We start from the raw sequence: 18,898 nt of genomic DNA, 5'->3' as shown, positions 1-18,898 counted from the left end.
TCTAGTAGGAGTTGTATGTGCATATTCCTTAGGCTTTCCTATATACATGATTATGTCTTCTGCAAATAGAGATAGTCTTAATTTTTTTCTAATCTGGCCTTCTTTTATTTCTTGCTCATTGTTCTGTCTAAAACCTGCTGTATACTGTTGAGTTGTGAGAGCAGACATTCTTGTTCCCAATCTATGGGGGAAGCATTCATTTTCTCACCTTTAAGTATGATGCCACCTTTAAGTGGCACATGCCTGTAATCCCAGTGGCTCAGGTGGCTGAGGCAGGAGGATGACGAGTTCAAAAGCCAGCCTCAGCAATGGCAAAGTGCTAAGCAAGTCAGACCCTGTCTCTAAATAAAATACAAAAAAGGGCTGGGGATGTGGCTCAGTGGTTGAATGCCCCTGAGTTCAATCCCTGGTACCCCCCAAAAATATATAAATGATATTAACTATTGGTTTTGTTTTTTGTTATATATATATGTCCTTCCTTAGGTTGAGGAAGTTCCTTTCTACTTTGAATTTGTTGGGTGTTTTTATCATAAAGGGGTGTTTGATTTTGTGAGATGCTTTTTCTGCATCTGCAAGATAATTATGTAGCTTTTGTCCTTTCTTCAAATAATACCGTTTATTATTATGTTAATTGAGTTTTGAATGTTAAATTAACCTTTTATTCTTGTGATCAATCCTACTTGGTCATGGCGTGTAATCAATTTTGTAAGGCGCTCGATTCTGTTTGCTAGTATGTTGATGAGTCCTTTTGAATTGATATTAATAGAAGATAAACCTGTCTACAGTTATGACATTTTCTTTTGGTTTTGGCATTTGACTAATTCTCACCTCATCAAAAGAGAAGTGCTGCTTCTGTGCATTAGGTTCACTGTGTACTGGTTACCAACTCGTCTGAGTCTGGAAAGACAAAACACTCATACACACAAGTTGCATGAAGTGGATTTATTACTTACAGGTAGGCAGCAGAAGCCTAGGTTTTACTGAGACCTAGTCCCCAAGGAACAGGAAAGCTGCGTGGGTGGGATGGAGCCTTGACCGTATGTGCTCCGCTTGCAGGAAACCGACTCCCCTGGGTTTTATACTCTGGCCATGTGATATGCTGGGTTAAAGTGTTTAGAAAAGCCTGTTTCTAGGGACTAGAACAGAGCCTGGATGTTCTGTATATTCCTTATCCCAGGATGTTGCATTCCCAGTACCTTCAACAGTTATTCCTGAGCATTACAAGGGAGAAAGTGGGGAGAACTGGCTTGATCTAAGACTATCCTTAAACTGCCCTGCTGCCTCCTCTCCTGTTTGCTTAGAAGAACTTGTAAAGTATTGATGTGAATTTTTTTTTTCTTTATTAAATTTGGTTCTGGGGGCCATATGCATGCTAAGCACATGCTCTACCACTGAGCTATACCACCAACCTCTAATTCTTTAAATGTTTAGTGCAGTTCACCATTGAAGTCATCTGGGTCTTGACTTTTCTTTGTAGGTAGTTGTTGAAGTTATTACTCTTATGTAATAAGAGTATGGGTTTACCAGATTTTCCTCTTTTTCACTCAGTTTTAGTAGTGTTTGTCTTTCTAGGAATTAGTCCATTTCAGCTCAGTGATCTAATGTGTTGCCATACAGTGGTTGATATATTTTCTTGTAATTTTAATTCTATAGTGATGTGTCCTCTCATTTCTAACTTTAGTAGCATGTGGTTTTCTTTTCCTTCCTTTATTTTTGTCTATTTAAAGGTTTATCAATTTTGGTGATCTTTTCAATGAACCAACCTTTTTCTCTATTCTCAATTTTATTTCTTCTCTGATTATTTCCTTCTTCCTGCTTGCTTTGAGTTCAGTTTGTTTTACTCTGTCTAGTTTTTTAAGGTAGAAGGCTAGGTTATTGATTGGCAATTTTTTCCTAATATGTATATTTACAGCTATTTCCTTATTAATCTTCTTTTTGTTCATTACTAGAGTTGGAGTGTTAGGTCTTCAACTATTATTATATGTCTATTTGTCTTTTCAGTTCTGTCAGCTTTTACTTCAGGGCTCTGTTGGGTGCTATATATATTTTGAAAATTTTGCTAACCTTTATTTATGTAATACTGCAAAAAATGTTTTCTTTTCAAAAGACTATAACAGAATGGACATCTGAACATAGTAATGGGAAGAACTAAATGCTAAATTTAAGACAAAAGGTGCCTATTTTTTTTGTAATTGTTATTTTCTAGGCATATTGAACCTTTGTCAGTATGTAATATCTTTGTAAGCTTTTTGATTTAGAATTGCTTTGTCTGGCAATAATGTAGCCACCATAGCTCTATTTTTTGTTACCCTTTGCATAAGACATAAATTTTTTCCTTGTGTCTTTATATCTGAATTGGAGCTCTTTTTTTTGTATTATCTCAAGCTTACATTAATGCCTAGTAATGTACTTTATTAAAGCTAGACTTAATTTTGCCAAAATCTTTATAGTTAGAAGAGTTTGAAGTTGAACTTTAATAAATTTTTTTATTTTTATTTTTTTTTTAGTTTTTATACATGACATAGGAATGTAGTTTGACATATCAAACATACATGGAGTATAACTTCCCATTTTTGTGGTTGTACATGATGTGGAGTTACACTGGTTGTGTATTCATATACGAACACCCTTCCCTTCATTCACCTTTGTCTAATCCAGTGAACTTCTGTGTGTGTGTGTCTCCTCTGGCTTATTGTGAGTTAGCATCCACATATCAGAGAGAACATTCTGCCTCTGGTGTTTTGGGACTGACTTATTTCACCTAGCATGATAGTCTCCAGTTCCATCCATTTACAGGCAAGTGGCATAATTTCATTCTTCTTTATCGCTGAGTAATACCACACTTTATTTATCCATTCATTTGTTGAAGGGCACCTAGGTTGGTTCCATAACTTAGCTATTGTATATTGAGCTGCTGTAAACATTGATGTGGCCGAATCACTGTAGTGTGCTCATTTTAGTGTGCATATTAAGTCCTTTGAGTATATGCTGAGGAATGGGACAACTGGGTCAAATGGTGGTTCCATTCCAAGTTTTCTGAAAATCTTGAATGGGAGCTCTTGTAAACAACACATAGGTTGTTTTTTGAAATCCAGTTTGCCAATCTGTTTTTATTTATATATTGTTATATTTGTTCATTTATTTATTTTCTTTCCACATTTTTATTGGTGCATTATAGTTGTACATGATGATGGGATTTGTTTTTACATATTTGTACATGCACACAACAGGACAGTGTAATTTGGCCAATATCATTTCCAGCACTTCCCCCTTGCTTTCCACTCCCCACCCCGTGGTCTCTTTCCTCTACTGACCTCCCTTTGATTTTTATTTTATTTTTTAGTTTGAATATCCATATATACTTTCACATGTATATTTCTATATATGTTTGTATACATTCGAATATATATATGAATATGAATATACCCTAACAGCAACCAAATTCCTGCTCATACATTTTCATATGTAGTCAGTTACATAATCATAAACTATAACTAGAACAAATTGTAAACATTCATTTCAAAAGGAAAATAATTATTATTTTATATCTATTTAAATATTTTCATGTATATTTTTACGTATGTAGTCATATTTGTATTCCTGTGTAAGGATAAAAATGTTTAATCCCTAAACTAACTCTGTTTTTCTATATTAGTCCTGTCAACTTTTGCTTACACCAGTAACCTTAGAGAAACCTCTATACATACAAAACATGACATTTTATAGGAATGTACTTATATATTTGGGAATATAAGTTCATAAATTCACATCAAAACCCATGAATATTTTATATATGAACTCATTTCCAGAGTATTACCCAGATTTTACACGTAATATAACAATATTGCTTACCTTAAAAATAAGACTCTAAAGTACAAGAAATAAAATCAAGAATTAAAAAATGAGATGGACTTAAACTAAAAAGCTTCTTCTCAGCAAAAGAAACAATCCATGAGGTGAAGAGAGAGCCTACATTTTGGGAGCAAATTTTTTGCCATGAACATGTCAGATACAGCACTAATTTCCAGGATTTATAAAGAACTAAAAAAAGTTAATACTAAAAAAACAAACAACCCAATCAGTGAATAGGCTAAGGAGCTGAACAGACATTTCTTAGAAGAAGATGTACATTTGATCAATAAATATCTGAAAAAATGTTCAACATCTCTAGTAATTAGAGAAATGCAAATTGAAACTAACATTTCATCTCACGCTAGTCAGAATGGCAGTTTTCAAGAATACATACAACAATAAGTGTTGGCGAGGATGTGAGGAAAAAGGCACACTCATATGTTGTTGGTGGGACTGCAAATTGGTGAAACCAATCTGGAAAGCAGTATGGAGATTCCCTGAAAAACTTGGACTGGAACCACCATTTGACCCAGCTATCCCACTCCAAGGTCTATACCCAAACCACATAAAATTAGCATACTATAGTAACACAGACACATCAATTTTTATAGCAGCTCAATTCACAGTAGCTAAACTGTGGAACCAACCTAGGAGCCCTTCAATAGATGAATGGATGAAGAAACTGCGGTATGTATACACATGGAATATTACTCAGCATCAAAAGAGAATAAAATTATGGCATTTGTAGGTAAATGGATGGAGTTGGAGAATATCTTGCAAAGTGAAGTAAGCCAATCCCCCAAACCCAAAGGCCGAATATACTCTCTGATAAGTGGATTCTGATCCATAATGGGGCGGGGCATGGGAAAAATGGAGGCACTTTGGGCAAAGGGGAGGGAGGGGGAGGCGGTATGGGGGTAAGGAAGATGGTAGGATGAGATGGACATCATTACCCTAGGTATATGTATGACTGCACATATGGTGGGACTCTGCATCGTGTATAGCCAGAGAAATGAAAATTGTGCTGCAATTGTGTACAGTGAATCAAAATACATTCTGTTATCACAAATACCTAATTAGAATAAATACATTAATTCAAAAAATCCATAGATAAAAGTATATATACATAAATATATATGTATGAATATATATATTTTGATATATAATACTACCTCTACATTCATATTTATATTCATATATATTGATATATATGTTCTAAGGTTAACCTGTCCTCTAAACCAAAGCCGTAACTCGGAACTAAATCTAACCCTACCCATAATCGTGAGCCTTTTAAACAAAAATTTAATATTATGAATGTCTGTATATATGTTCACATATATATTCCATATATGTTTATATACATTTATACATATATATGAATGTACCCTCATAGCAACCCAAATCCTACCCATAAAATTTTCATATATGTTTAGTTACATGAGCATATACCATATCTTTACTCTAACTGTAAACATCCTTCTCAAAAGAAAAACAGCTAGGGGCTGGGTTGTGGCTCAATAGCAGAGCACTTGCCTTGCACATGTGAGGCATTGGGTTTGATCCTCAGCACTGCATAAAAATAAACAAACAAAATAAAGATATTGTGTCCATGTATAACTAAAAAAAATTAAAAGCAAGCAAACAAACATTGTTAAAAAAAGAGAAAAACAACTATATACAAATCCATATCCATTTAAATATTTTCATGTATATTTTTACAATTATATTCACATTTGTATTCATATATATGGATAAAAATGTTCAACCCTAGCATTATTGTGTTATGGTCTGTTTGTTTCTTGAAGTTGCGAAGGGTTTGTTCTATGTACATAGATGCTCCCGTTGTTTGGGCATAAATATTTATGATTATTATGTGTTGTTGATGTATAATTGCCTAAAGCAGTATGAATGGCCTTCTTTGTCCCTTCTGATTAAATTTGGCTTCAGGGCTGGGGTTGTGGCTCAGGGATAGAGCACTCGCCTAGCACATGCAAGGCTCTGGGTTCGATCCTCAGCACCACATAAAAATAAGTAAATAAAATAAAGGTATTGTGTCCAACTACAACTAAAAAAATAATATATATATATATATATATATATGTATATATATATATATATATATATTTAATAAACAAACCAATAAATAAATAAATAAATAAATTTGGCTTGAGGTCCACTTTATCTGATAGGAGGATAGAAACCCCTGCTTGTTTATGTGGTCCATGTGAGGGATGTTTTTTCCCAACCTTTCACCTTCAGTCTGTGGATGTCTTTGCCTATGAGGTGAGTCTCTTGGAGATAGCATATTGTTGGGTCTTGTTTTTTAATGTAATTTGCCAGTTTGTCTTTTTTTAAAAAATATTTTTTAGTTGTCAGTGGATTTCCCCCCTCCCACCTTATTTCTCTCTCTTTCTCTCTGATAATTGAACACAGTGCCTCACACATGCTAGACAAGCACACTACCTCAGCCACAGCCACAGCCTCAGTCTGTGTCTTTTGATTGATGAATTTAGGCCATTAATGTTCAAGGTTATTATTGAGATATGATTTGTGTTCCTGGTCATTTTGGTTTATTTCTAGTTTTTAATTTGAATTAATTTCTCTTTGATTGACTATTTCTTTACTGTAGTTCCTCTCTTTGCTGATTTTCACTTTTTCCATTTCATCTTCATGGAGTATTTTGTTGAGAATATTCTGAAGTACAGGCTTTCTGGTTGCAAATTTTTAAAATTTTTATCATGGAAGGTTTTTATTTCATCTTCAAATCTAAAACTTAATTTTGCTGGATATAGTATTCTTGGTTGGTATCCATTTTCTTTCAGAGCTTGGTATATGTTATTCCAGGACCTCCTAGCTTTGAGGTTTGGGTAGAGAAATCAGCTGAGATCCGTATTGGTTTCCCCCTATATGTAATCTGGTGTTTTTCTCTCACAGCCTTTAAAATTCGATTCTTTTTCTGTGTGCTAGACATTCTCATTATAATGTGCCTTGATATGGGTCTGTTGTAATTTTGCACATTTGGGGTCCTATTAGCCTCTTTTTAAAAAAAATTTTTATTGTTGGTTGTTCAAAACATTACATAGTTCTTTATATATCATATTTCACACTTTGATTCAAGTGGGTTATGAACTCCCATTTTTACCCCATATACAGATTGCAGAATCACATCAGTTGCACATCCATTGATTTACATATTGCCATACTAGTGTCTGTTGTATTCTGCTGCCTTTCTTATCCTCTACTATTCTATTAGCCTCTTGTATTTGATTTTACATTTCATTCTGAGAAGTTTTCTGATATTATTTCATCGAAAAGATTGTGCATTCCTTTGGTTTGTAACTCTATGCCTTCATCTATCCCAATAAATCTTAAATTTGGTCTTTTCATGTTATCCCATATTTCTTGGAAGTTCTGTTCATGTTTTTTTTCTTCCTTCTTTCCTTCCTTCCTTCCTTCCTTTCCTTTCCTTTTCTTTTCTTTCATCTGCCCTACTTAAATCATGAGCTGCTGCTGTTTTTTTTTTTTTTTTTTGTGGTTGTAGATGGACATAATACCTTTATTTTATTTTTATGTGGTGCTAAGAATCGAACACAGTGCCTCACATGTGCTAGTCAAGCACTCTGCCACTGAGCTACAGCCCCTCTTTCTTTCTTTTTAAAAATATTTTTTAGTTGTAGATGGACACAATACCTTTATTTTATTTATTTATTTTTATGTGGTGCTGAGGATTAAGATCAGGGCCTCATATGTGTAAGGCAAGCACTCTACCACTGAGCCACAACCCCAGCCCATGTTCATGATTTCTTAACATTTTATCTCTATGGTCAATTCTGTTTTCAAGATTATATATTTTGTCTTCATTGCCTGAGGTTTTATTTTCCAAGTGGTCTAGTCTGTTGATGCTTTCTATTGAATTTTTAATTTGGTTTATTGTTTCCTTCATTTTAAGGATTTCTTTTTTTTTTCTCTTTTTATTGAAGTGATCTTTTGCTACCCTTTTACATTATCCTTTACTTCACAGACCAGTTTAATTATTCTAAGCTCCTTCTCTGACATTTTTTCCATGTGATGTTGATGGATTCTGTTATTGGAGAATCTTGGTTTGCTTGGGGAGATCTGTTCCCTTGCTTTTTCATGTTGTTTGTGTGTCTACCCATCTAATGGTAAGGATCTGAGGCAGTAGAGTGTTTACCCTGTGGACTTACAGTGTCCCTGAAGGTTTCCAGTGCCTCACTGTTTAGGGGGAGACAATAATAATAATGACTAGTGCAAACAATTTACAGCATTAAATCAAATAGTTCCTACTATGATGTCTATAATGTTAATTATCACAATAAACAGAAATGATATGATCAGTTATTGCCTATAATAAAAACAGGAAGTTTGCAAAAGCGTTTAACTTTTCAGATGATGGATGGGGAGAGAACAGAAGTGATATAGAATGTGATGATTATGAGGGAGCAGAAGAGAAGACAGAACTAAAAGATTAATAAAAATAAAATATATTGTGTCCAACTACAACTAAAAAATAATAAATATTAAAAAATATTGACATTAAAAATGCTAGAGATAAGAAGGAAAAAAATAGGAATCTGTGTAAATGTTCATGTGCCATAAGGTCACAATTAAACAGTGAAAAAGAATTAAAGGGCTGGGGATGTGGCTCAAGCGGTAATGCGCTCGCCTGGCATGCGCGGGGCGCTGGGTTTCATCCTCAGCACCACATAAAAATAAAGATGTTGTGTCCACCGGAAACTGAAAAATAAATACTAAAAAAATTCTTTCTCTCTCTCTTAAAAAAAAAAAAAAAAAACCCACCAAAAAACCCCCACAAAATCTTGATGAGAAGTTAAAGAATTCTTTCTGTTGGAGTTTTCATTGATGAATTTAGGCCATTAATGTTCAAGGTTATTATTGAGATGTGATTTGTGTTCCTGGTCATTTTGGTTTATTTCTAGTTCAGCTTCTCTTTTCAGCAGTGTTAGGTTGGTATTCTGGAGTGTGATTTGTGGATTGCCGGAGAGAGGTAATCTGTAGGTGGAGTTCCTCGAGGTGGGGTTTAACTTTAGGAAGGCTCCAGGCTCTTTGCTGAATGCTAATTGGTCTGGAGATTTTAAATCAGTCCACCTCCAGTGGTGGTATTGACTGGTCCATGCTGGAAGACTTTACCCCAGTAATCTCCAGTTCTTAGTCCCTACTTATTGCAGACCTCACTGTTTCTTGGTCCCGTCTCCAAACAATCTCTCCCGTCCCCACCCTTCTGAGTTCCAGGCCAGATGTGTCCTGCAAGCCTTGGGATTGGAACAGGAGGGGTAGAGCTGGGTGGGTTTCCTCCCTGTTGTCCCCTGTGTAAACCTTTCTCCATGTTTGATTTTCTCCTGGTCACTTAAGCACACTCTGTTGTGCAGCATGTGTTTATTGGGCCTGTGTTTTGGACCGAACTCAGGTTTGCCAGGAATTGGCTTTCCCTGTTGCCTGCTCTTGAGCTGAAGCTGCAAAATGGTTCTTTCCTTTGTCCTCTGCATTCTGCCTGGAGAGATGGTGGCTTCTTTCTCCCCACATGGGTATTGTGCAGCGAGTTGTTCAGCTTTGTTGGGCAATGTCTGTGGTCTCTAAACACTCTACCCAGATATACCTCGGACCTCCCCAAAATGCAGGTTCCTTCCTTTAATTCCCTTATCCATCTACTATGCTCACAAAGGGACTTCTCTGGCTGTGGCAGTGGCTATGCCGCTGGGGATTTTTTTTCTGTGTCCCCGATCTGCTTTGAATGTCCAGTGTTAGGTTCCAGTAAAGTCCCTTCTTTTTTTTTTTTTTTTTTTGTTCACTCACCTTGTGGAGAAGCTGCCTGTCTGCTTTCTTGGTTTCACACCAAGGAGCAGCCAGGAAAGCAACCTCCTCTATTTCGCCATCTTGGATCTCTGCCAATCTCTTTTTTTGACAGGAGAGTTTAATCCATTCACATTTAAAGTGATTACCCACACAGAAGGATTTGCATCTGCCATTCAACTGTTTGTTTTATGTATATGTGATAGTTTTTATGCCTTAATTCCACCATTGTGGCTTTTAAAAGTTTAGTTTGGTTGTGTCATTAAAATTCACTTCTTTCATTTCTTTTTTTTTTTTTATTCATTGTTCAAAACATTACAAAGCTCTTGACATATCATATTTCATACATTAGATTCAAGTGGGTTATGAACTCCCATTTTTACCCCAAATACAGATTGCAGAATCACATCGGTTACACATCCACATTTTTACATAATGCCCTATTAGTAACTGTTGTATTCTGCTACCTTTCCTATCCTCTACTATTCCCCCCTCCCACTTCTTTCATTTCTATATTTAATGTTTCCTTCTCTTAATGGTTACCTTGGTGATTACAATTAAACTAGTTGGAATGAAACCAGGTCAGCTTCAGTAGTTTGGGAGCATACTGCTTCTGTACATCTGCATCTTATGTTGTCATTATCTAGATTATATCTTTATGCATGATGTATTCATTATCGGATTTATAATTGTTTCATGATTGTTTTTTAAATTATATAGGAAAAATAGAGATGTTATAGACTGAAATATAGCCCTACTGTCTTCTATATTTACCTAGGAAGTTGTATTTACTGTCGTGTTTTTTCTCTCATGATTTCACATTACTGTAGTGTTCTTTTATTTCCTGACTAAAGAATTCCCTGTAGTATTTCTTGTATGACATGTCAACTGCAAATGAACCCCCTCAGCTTTTGTTTATCTGGACATGTCTTATTTTGTCTTTTATCCTTGAAGTTTAGCTTTTCTGGACACAGAATTCTTAGCCAACAGTTTTTTCTTCAAGTATGTGTTACTGCCTTCTGGCCTACATGGTTAGTCTTATTGAAGATCCCCTGTGTGTGATCAGTTGCTCCTATCTCTCTAATTTCAAAATTTTTTCAATGTGTTTGGGTTTGACAGTTTGACTATAATACGTCTCAGTATAAATGTCTTTGAGTTCATCCTACTTGGAGTTCATTGAGCTTCTTAGATGCGTATATTCATGTCTTTCATCAAATTTGGTAAGTTTTTGGCTATTCTTCAAATATTTTATCGGACTCGTTCTTTCTCTTTTGGGATTCCTAAAATGTATATGTTGGTATGTCTCTATTCATTTTTCTTTTTTTCCTTTTCTCCAGACTAGATTATTTCAACAGTTTAACCTTGAAGTCTTGTGATCCTTTTTTCTGCCACTTGGATCTGCTGTTGAAAATTCTAGTGAATTTTTCATTTCATTGATACTTATTTTGTTCGGACATTGTTTTCCTGCTTCCCTGAGTTCTTTTTCCTTGGTTTCCTTTAGCTCATTGAACATATTTAAGATAGTCACTCTAGCATCTGTGACTAATAACTCCAGTGTCTGTGTTTCCTCAGGGATGGTTTCTGTTAAATTCTTTTTTTCCTTGTTGAATATGGTCACTGAACTTTTAGTTGTCTCTGTGGCCCACCAGTGATCAGATAAAGATGTCCCTGAATGTCCGTCTCAGAAGGCACACCAGGTTGGTACAAACTATCTCTTTCCTTTGTATTGGGGTGGCCATTTGAATCCATGATAATTGAAATAATGACTGGCCTCCAGGCTGCCCCTCAGCCATCAAAAGCAGTGATCAGCAATCAAAATACACAATCCTTGTGCTGTGCATGTGGCTTAGTGGTAGAGTACTTGCCTAGCTTTTGTGAGGCTCTTGGGTTCTACCCCCTGCATCTCAAAAATGAAAAACCCCAAAAACATACAACCCTAATATTTGAAGGACAAGGTCCTTGTTGTCCACCTTGGCCCCAGCTAGCCACTTCAGGAACATGGGTTTCCAACCTCACAGTTACCTGCTTTTACTTCATGGTTTTGGGCTGGGAATGATAGCAGTTATACCAAATGCAGAAATTCACTGAGATGTACCTGCTTCTTCATCACACTCTTCCTTGGATCCTGCAAGTGTTCAACTAAATTCCAAAGTTCCAAAGTATTTACTTCAGACAATCCCTGTTAGCTGAGTTGTTGCTTCAGTCCCAGATTCCTAGAAGTTCCTCTTCTGTCTACCGTGATGTCACTCAACTCTTAGGTTGAGCTGGATGTAGTCTCAGCTACTCAGGAGGTTGTGAGGGGAGGATCTCTTGAACCCACCAGTTTGTTGATTAGTCCAGGCGACACAGCAAGACCCTGTCTCAAATGAAAAATATCCCACAGTTCTGTGTGTAGAGCTATTTTTTTAAGCTATATTTTTTGAGTTTTTTTTTAGTGGTTGCTCTAAAGGTTACAATATAAATTTTAAATTATCTGTCTACTTCAAGTTAATACTGACTTTATTCTGGTAAAAGATGGAAACTCTGCTTTAATATAACTATTTTCTCCCCATCATTTGTGCCATTATTATTATATATTTCATTATAAATTATGTTATAATTACATTACAAAGTGTTATAATTACAAATTATAGTGTTATAATTATTACATTATATATAAGTATTGAGAATTATATTCATTTAGTACTTGTATTTAATCATAATTTGCCATTTTCAGTGCTTTTTTAAAAAAAATATTTTTTTTTAGTTGTAGTTGGACATAATACCTTTATTTTATTTATTTTTATGTGGTGCTGAGGATTGAACCCAGCGTCTCGTACGTGCTGGGTGAGTGCTCTACCACTGAGCCACAACCCCAGCCCCTTTTCAGTGCTTTTAATTACTTCTTGTGGACTTGAATTACTGTCTGGTATTACTTTTACCTTGAGGGAACCCTGAGCTGGCCTGGGCACTGGTGGCATTCTTGGTTAAGAATGTGTCAGGGGCTGGGGTTGTGGCTCAGTGGCAGAGCACTTGCCTGTCACATGTGAGGCACTGGGTTTGATCCTCAGCACCACATAAAAATAAATAAATAAAATAAAGGCATTGTGTCTATCTACAACTTAAAAAAAAAAAAAAGAATGCCTCAGACTCTTACCATTCTCATCTCAACTTTAACAGTTTTTTGTGAATGAACACTTCACAATTTAATATTTGATTCGTTTCCAGAACCTTGAATGCTAATATTTTTTTTTTTTGACAATTTTGTCCAGTTTTCTAGTTTTTTTTTAAGGAGAGAATTTTTCAGACTCTTAACTGTGCAGTAGCTGGAAGACCACCTATCTAACTTGTCAGTTTTGCAGAGAGTATAGAGACATTTTGTGCCAAAATTAGCTACTCTCATGGTTTACAGACATTCTGCTCAGAGCCACAGCAGGCTGAAGAGTGGACCCACTTTTCCGAAGCTGATGGGGCTCAGGAGAGGGAAAGGGGTTGGCAGTAGGGCAAGATGTGATTGGGCCCTGTTGCCCAGCCTGGGTCCTCAAGCCCCCACATCCAGTCTTTTCCAGGAGGTGGGCTGAGCTTAACCCATCATATACCCTTATCCTTAGGGAACCTTTCTGGCTCCTCCTACCTCCCCTCCCTGACATCCCCTCTCTGGGAGGGGCAGACTGTGGAAGGTAGTACCTGCCTCTCAGCCTCATCTTGTGACTGCTGGGTGCCCACTGGGTGGAGGGTGTGAAGAACCTCAGAATAGAGGCCAGAGTCTGGGATAAGTGCTGGCTCTGGTCACTGAGGTTTTCCTTCCTCTTCTAGCCAACTGTGTGTGGACATGGGTGCTGCGGATGAGGTGTGTTTGGAGCTGGAACTAGTGTGGCACAATTCTCTGTAGCTCATATCCTGCTGAGGTTTTTGGGAACAGCTGCCAGGGAGCAGAGAGGAGAGAAGATCTTCACCCCAGAAAGTAACATACCAACTTTCCCACAAGTTAGGGGAGGAAATTGCGTACATAATTCTGGAAGAGCTTTACTGAGCCTGCTCACCTGTTCACCTTCTGCATAGCCTCTCTGTGCAGGTGAAGCCAAATGCTACTGTTTCTTTTATCTTCCCACAGGTAGGGCCTCCACACCTCTGTAACCAGATGCTTTTGCCTTTTTCTTTTGACAGAGGAATGTCACGGCATCTGGAGTCATCCCGCAGATTTCTCTGATCATGGGCCCATGTGCTGGTGGGGCCGTCTACTCCCCGGCCCTAACAGACTTCACATTCATGGTGAAGGTAAGAAAGAAGAGCCTGTTTCTGATGCCCTTTGAGAGTCCTGTAGCCCCTTATCTGTAATAAAAATGATTCCTGACCCAAATCTAGTTTGTTAGCTGCATTCTCATTGGCATTCAGCAGAGTGATGATAAGGTCTTAGTGGAGAGGTTTTGGCATGGAATCTGTAGCTCATGGGGTTCACTAGCAGGAGGTGCTCATGTGCTTCAGTGGTGGGTGATTTGATTTGTTAGTCTGAATTTAAATGGTTTTTAGGTAATTAAAGGATCTATCCTTTTCCCAGACAGGAGACAGTCTCTTAACTCCTATTCAAAAGGTTCTCATGGGAGGCATTTCTACATTTTTAGGATATTGTTTCTGGTCGTCCCACATTTATTTCTTTAACTATTTGCCATTTTATTTCATTTTTTGAAATGGTTTTGAATAAATCGATCTCTGACTTCATTTTGAGAGGTGCATATTTTTATTTCATAACTTTAATGGAATGACATTTAAAATTATTTGTAAATGATGCTTTCTTCTACTTAACATGTGGGCAAATGCCCTTAATCTGTTACTTTATTTATTTTTAATTTTTTTTAGTTGTAGATGGACACAATTCTTTATTTTATTTATTTTTTTAATGTGGTGCTAAGGATTGAACCCAGTGCCTAACACATGCAAGGCAAGTACTCAACTACTGAGCTACAACCCTAGCCTAATCTGTTACTTTAAAATCAGCCTTTTTCTCTTAGAATATTAACAAAAAGAGCAATAAATACCAAGACAGGAAGGTTGGGGGATGCAAAGTAACAATAGTCACTTTTCTCAAAGCAGTAGGAATTCAAGTTTCTAAAGTGCTTATCCTCTGACCCAGCTGTTCTGTTCCTAATGTCAGACTGAAAGCCACATAGATGTTCAACAAAAGGGGTGGGTTTAACCAATTAAGATGACCAGATCTCTTGCTTCCTGCGCACAGCAGAATCTCCTGAACATTGCTGACTAAATCCAGGCAGGTCACTTCTCTACTGCTGCTGCTGCACTTCTCCTTCCTGCCCCAGGCACAGAGGAGAGGTGCAGGAGTGGCTCCTCTGGTGGAGGCCATCCTTCCTGTGCACGTTGGGGAACACAGCTCTCCATGCCTGTTCAGTGGCCTCATGCTGACCCTTCTCTCTGCTGCTTTATTACATTCTTTTAAAGGGTGGCAAGGATATGGGAACTTTGTGTTTTGCAGTACTGGGGGTTGAACCTGGGGCCTTGCACATGCTAGGCAAGTGCTCTACCACTTGGCTCATCCCCAGCCCTCTTTACTACTTCCATTTTCTCCCTTGCTACTGTATCCTATCAGAACTTAATCAAGTGCAGGTCTTTTTTGTCTTTAAAAACAAAAGCTGTCCCCTATAGGTAATTCTCTCTCCCTCCCCTCACCATTTTTTTTTTTTTTTTTTCTTTTTTGCAATGCTAGGGATTGAACTCAGGGACTTGCACATGCTTGGCAAATGCTCTACCACTGAGCTGCACCCCAGCCTTTTTTATTTTATTATGAGACAGGGTCTCTTTGAGTTGCCCAGGCTGGCCGTGGACTTCCTGTTCTCCTGCCTCAACCTCCTGAGTTGCTGGGATGACAGATGTGCACCCCTGTGCCCACTCTCTTTTCCTGTTCATGTCAATTTAGCCTTGTCCTCCCAATCCACTAAACTGTCCTCTAAGGTCATTAGTGCCTTCTGTGTCACTGTGAATGCTAGTTATTGCTCATCTCCCTCAATCTCTCAGCAGCATTGTTTTCTCATGCCCTCCCACGATGCCTCTGTGACATCTTCTGTCACCTCTGGCCACTTTTTTGGTTTTGTTGACAGTTTACATTATCCTGCTCAGCCCTTTAGCTGCTGGGGTTCTTTCCAAACTGCTTTCCCTTCTTTGCCTTTTTTTTTTGGTACTGGGGAGTGAATCCAGGGGCACTTAACCACTGAGCCACATCCCCAGCCCTTTTTAAATTTTATTTAGAGACAAGGTCTCACTGAATTACTTAGGGCCTAACTGTATTCTTGTCCTGCAACTAATTGTTAGACCTTAATCATTTGATATCTTAAATATTTCATTTGTTTAATAAAGTGCAATAAAAATGCAACATTTTTTAAAAAATTTTCTTTTGGAGTTGAAAGTGGACAGAATGCCTTTATTTTATTTGTTTATTTTTATGTAGTGCTGAGGATCGAACCTAGTGCCTCATGTGTGCTAGGCAAGCGCTCTTCCACTGAGCTACAGCCCCAGCCCCAAAATGCAACATCTTTTTAAAAAAGAATCTGAAAGGTAATTATGAAGTTCATGTGGGGTAAAGAAACATCCTGTAAGAATAAACACTTCAGAAGAAGTATAATGAGGGCTAGCTTGCCAGTGCCATAGTACATTATAGAGCTGCAGTAACCAAAATGGCTTCATTAACATGCAGTGAGTGGACAGATCATGGGATGGAACAGAAGTGAGAAATGGGTCTAAATATATTGTACATTTAGCATATGATGAAAGATATATTTTTGTTCTATTTAGGGGCACTGATAATACCAGTTTTTGTATCGAGGCAGTTATTTGATTCACACAAGGATTTATTTCTGGGCTCCCTCTCTCCCATTGATGTGTTCTGTCTTAATTATGGTGGTCATGTAGTAAGTTTTAAAATGAAGACATGAGATCTCCACCTTCATTCTTCGTTTTCAAGATTGTTTTGACTGTATGTAATCCTATGAAGTCCCATATTGATTTTAGGCTGGGTTTTCCTCTTGCTACTTAAAAACTTCATTGGGATTTTGATAGGGACTGCCTTGGATCTGTAGACGACTTTGGGTAATGATTTTAATATCTAGATGAAGGTTTGTTAATTTTATTGACCTTTTCTAAGAACTAATTCTTGGTTTTGTTAGCTTTTCCTGTTTTTCTATTTATCTTCTGCTAGCTGTAGGTTTAGTTCTTTTTTTTTTTAGTATTTGTTTTTTAGTTATAGGTGGACACATGTCTTTATTTATTTATATATTTATTTATTTATTTTTATGTGGTGCTGAAGATAGAACCCAGTGCCTCACACGCGCTAGGCAGGTGCTCTACCCCTGAGCCACAGCCCCCACCCTAGTTCTTTTTTTTTTTAACCCCAGTTCTTCAAGGTGTAAAGTTGGTTGTTTTGAGACCTTTCTTCTTTTTTAATGTGCTTAGAGCTATAAGTTTCTCTTTTGGTGTTGCTTTCACTGTGTTCTGGGTTTTTGTATGATTTTTAAAAAAATATTTTCTTAGTTGTAGTTGGACACAATACCTTTATTTTATTTATTTATTTTTAAGTGGATCGAACCCAGAGCCTTGCATATGCTAGGCAAGTGCTCTCCTGCTGAGCCCCAGCCCCAGTCCCTCGTATGATGTTTTTAATATTCATTTGTCTCGATATTTTAAAATTTCCCTGTGATTTCTTCTTTGACTCATTGATGGTTTAAAATTATTTGCTTTTTACATGTTATGAATTTTCTAGTTTTCCTTCTGTTTTTAGTTGCATCCCATTGTGATTGATTTCACTCTCAAAATTGATTAAATCCTGTGTTGTGGCCAAACACATGGCCTACCTTGGGATCCCATATCCCAAGGTGTCATTTCTTGTTGGTCTCCTTTAAGCTGAAACAATTCCTTGGACTTTTCATCATGATATTGACAGTTTGGAAGGATACAAGATAAATTATTCTGTTCTCCAGAATGGGCTTATCTGATGTTTCCTGGGGATTAGAGTTGAGTTTGGTATCTGAGTTTGTCTGTTACGTAAGGCTTGCTGTATCATCTTAGATTATTCTATCTAGAGTCGAGAGATGCCCATATTCCCCTATGAGTGATGCCACTTTGATAGCCAGCTCAGGGTGTGGTCTCTTTCTCCCCATGGAGTTCCTGGTTTTCTCTTTGTAACTTAATGGTGCTTTTTGGAGAGATGCTTTGAGAACTTGAGAATATTCTACTCTGCATCTCACTTTTTCTCCTTGATTGGTTTATTTTCTAAACTAATCCATACTTTATAATGTTTAATAAAATGGTTATCTAGCTCCATGATTTGCTTCCTATTAAGTGGAATTTTAAAAAGTTTTTAAAATTTTTATTATTTTTAAAATATATTTTTACAGTTGTAGATGGACATGATACCTTTATTTTATTTATTTATTTTTATGTGATGCTGAGGATTGAACCCAGTGCCTCACTCATGCTAGGCAAGTGCTCTACCGTGGAGCCCCAGTCCCAGCCCTCAACTGGCGTTTTACTCTAAGGAAGAACCCCAATTTCTTTTCTCCTTCCTTCCTTCCTTCCTTCCTTTCTCTCTCTCTCTCTCTCTCTCTTTCTTTCTCTCTCTTTCTCTTTCTTTCTCTCTTTCTCTTTCTCTTTCTCTCTTTCTTTCTCTCTCTCTCTTTCTTTCTCTCTCTCTCTCTCTCTCTCTCTCTCTCTCTCTCTCTCTCTCTCTCCAGGGATTGAACTCAGGGGCACTCAGCCACTGAGCCACATCCCCCACCCTATTTTGTATTTTATTTAGAGACTGGGTCTCACTTGAGTTGCTTAGTGCCTTGCTTTTGCTGAGGCTGACTTTGAACTCAAGATCCTCCTCCTCAGCCTCCTGAGCTGCTGGGATTACCGGTATGTGCCACCATGCCTTGCGGCTCTACTTTCTTGAAGATATGTTTATTTAATCTATTATTAATGTGAATTCAAGAATTCCTGTTTTGCCCAGTGGTTTATAATCCATTACTGTTGTTTGTTTTGATGCTCATATTGTCCTTAACCAGCCAGCCTTAAGCTGGCTCCTATCCTGTTTGATATGTGAATCAAGTTCACATGTTCACATGTGCACATTCCTTTAATGGGTAGTAGTTTTAATTCTGAAAAGAGTTTTTCTTACCTCAAGGTCATGAAGGTAGTTTCCATTTTCTTAAAGCTTTATTGGTTTGCCTATTTTACCTGTCTATACCTTCCT

The 18,898-nt window shown here is 37.2% G+C and overlaps 1 protein-coding gene across 1 annotated transcript in view; it reads left to right on the top strand.

Annotated features, from left to right (window-relative positions):
- The window catches only part of Pccb (propionyl-CoA carboxylase subunit beta), a 60,701-nt gene that overhangs the window by 12,811 nt on the left and 28,992 nt on the right, over positions 1–18,898 (top strand). Inside the window, exon 6 of the mRNA XM_027933686.2 lies at positions 13,828–13,938. Coding sequence (XP_027789487.2) covers positions 13,828–13,938 — 111 coding nt within the window. The remainder of the gene's footprint in view (positions 1–13,827; positions 13,939–18,898) is intronic.

The sequence above is a fragment of the Marmota flaviventris genome, chromosome 8 (genome assembly GCF_047511675.1).
Source record: "Marmota flaviventris isolate mMarFla1 chromosome 8, mMarFla1.hap1, whole genome shotgun sequence".
Classification (NCBI taxonomy): Eukaryota; Metazoa; Chordata; class Mammalia; order Rodentia; family Sciuridae; genus Marmota; species Marmota flaviventris.
The sequence above is the reverse complement of the archived record's forward strand: the minus strand, read 5'-3'. Positions and strand labels throughout refer to the sequence as shown.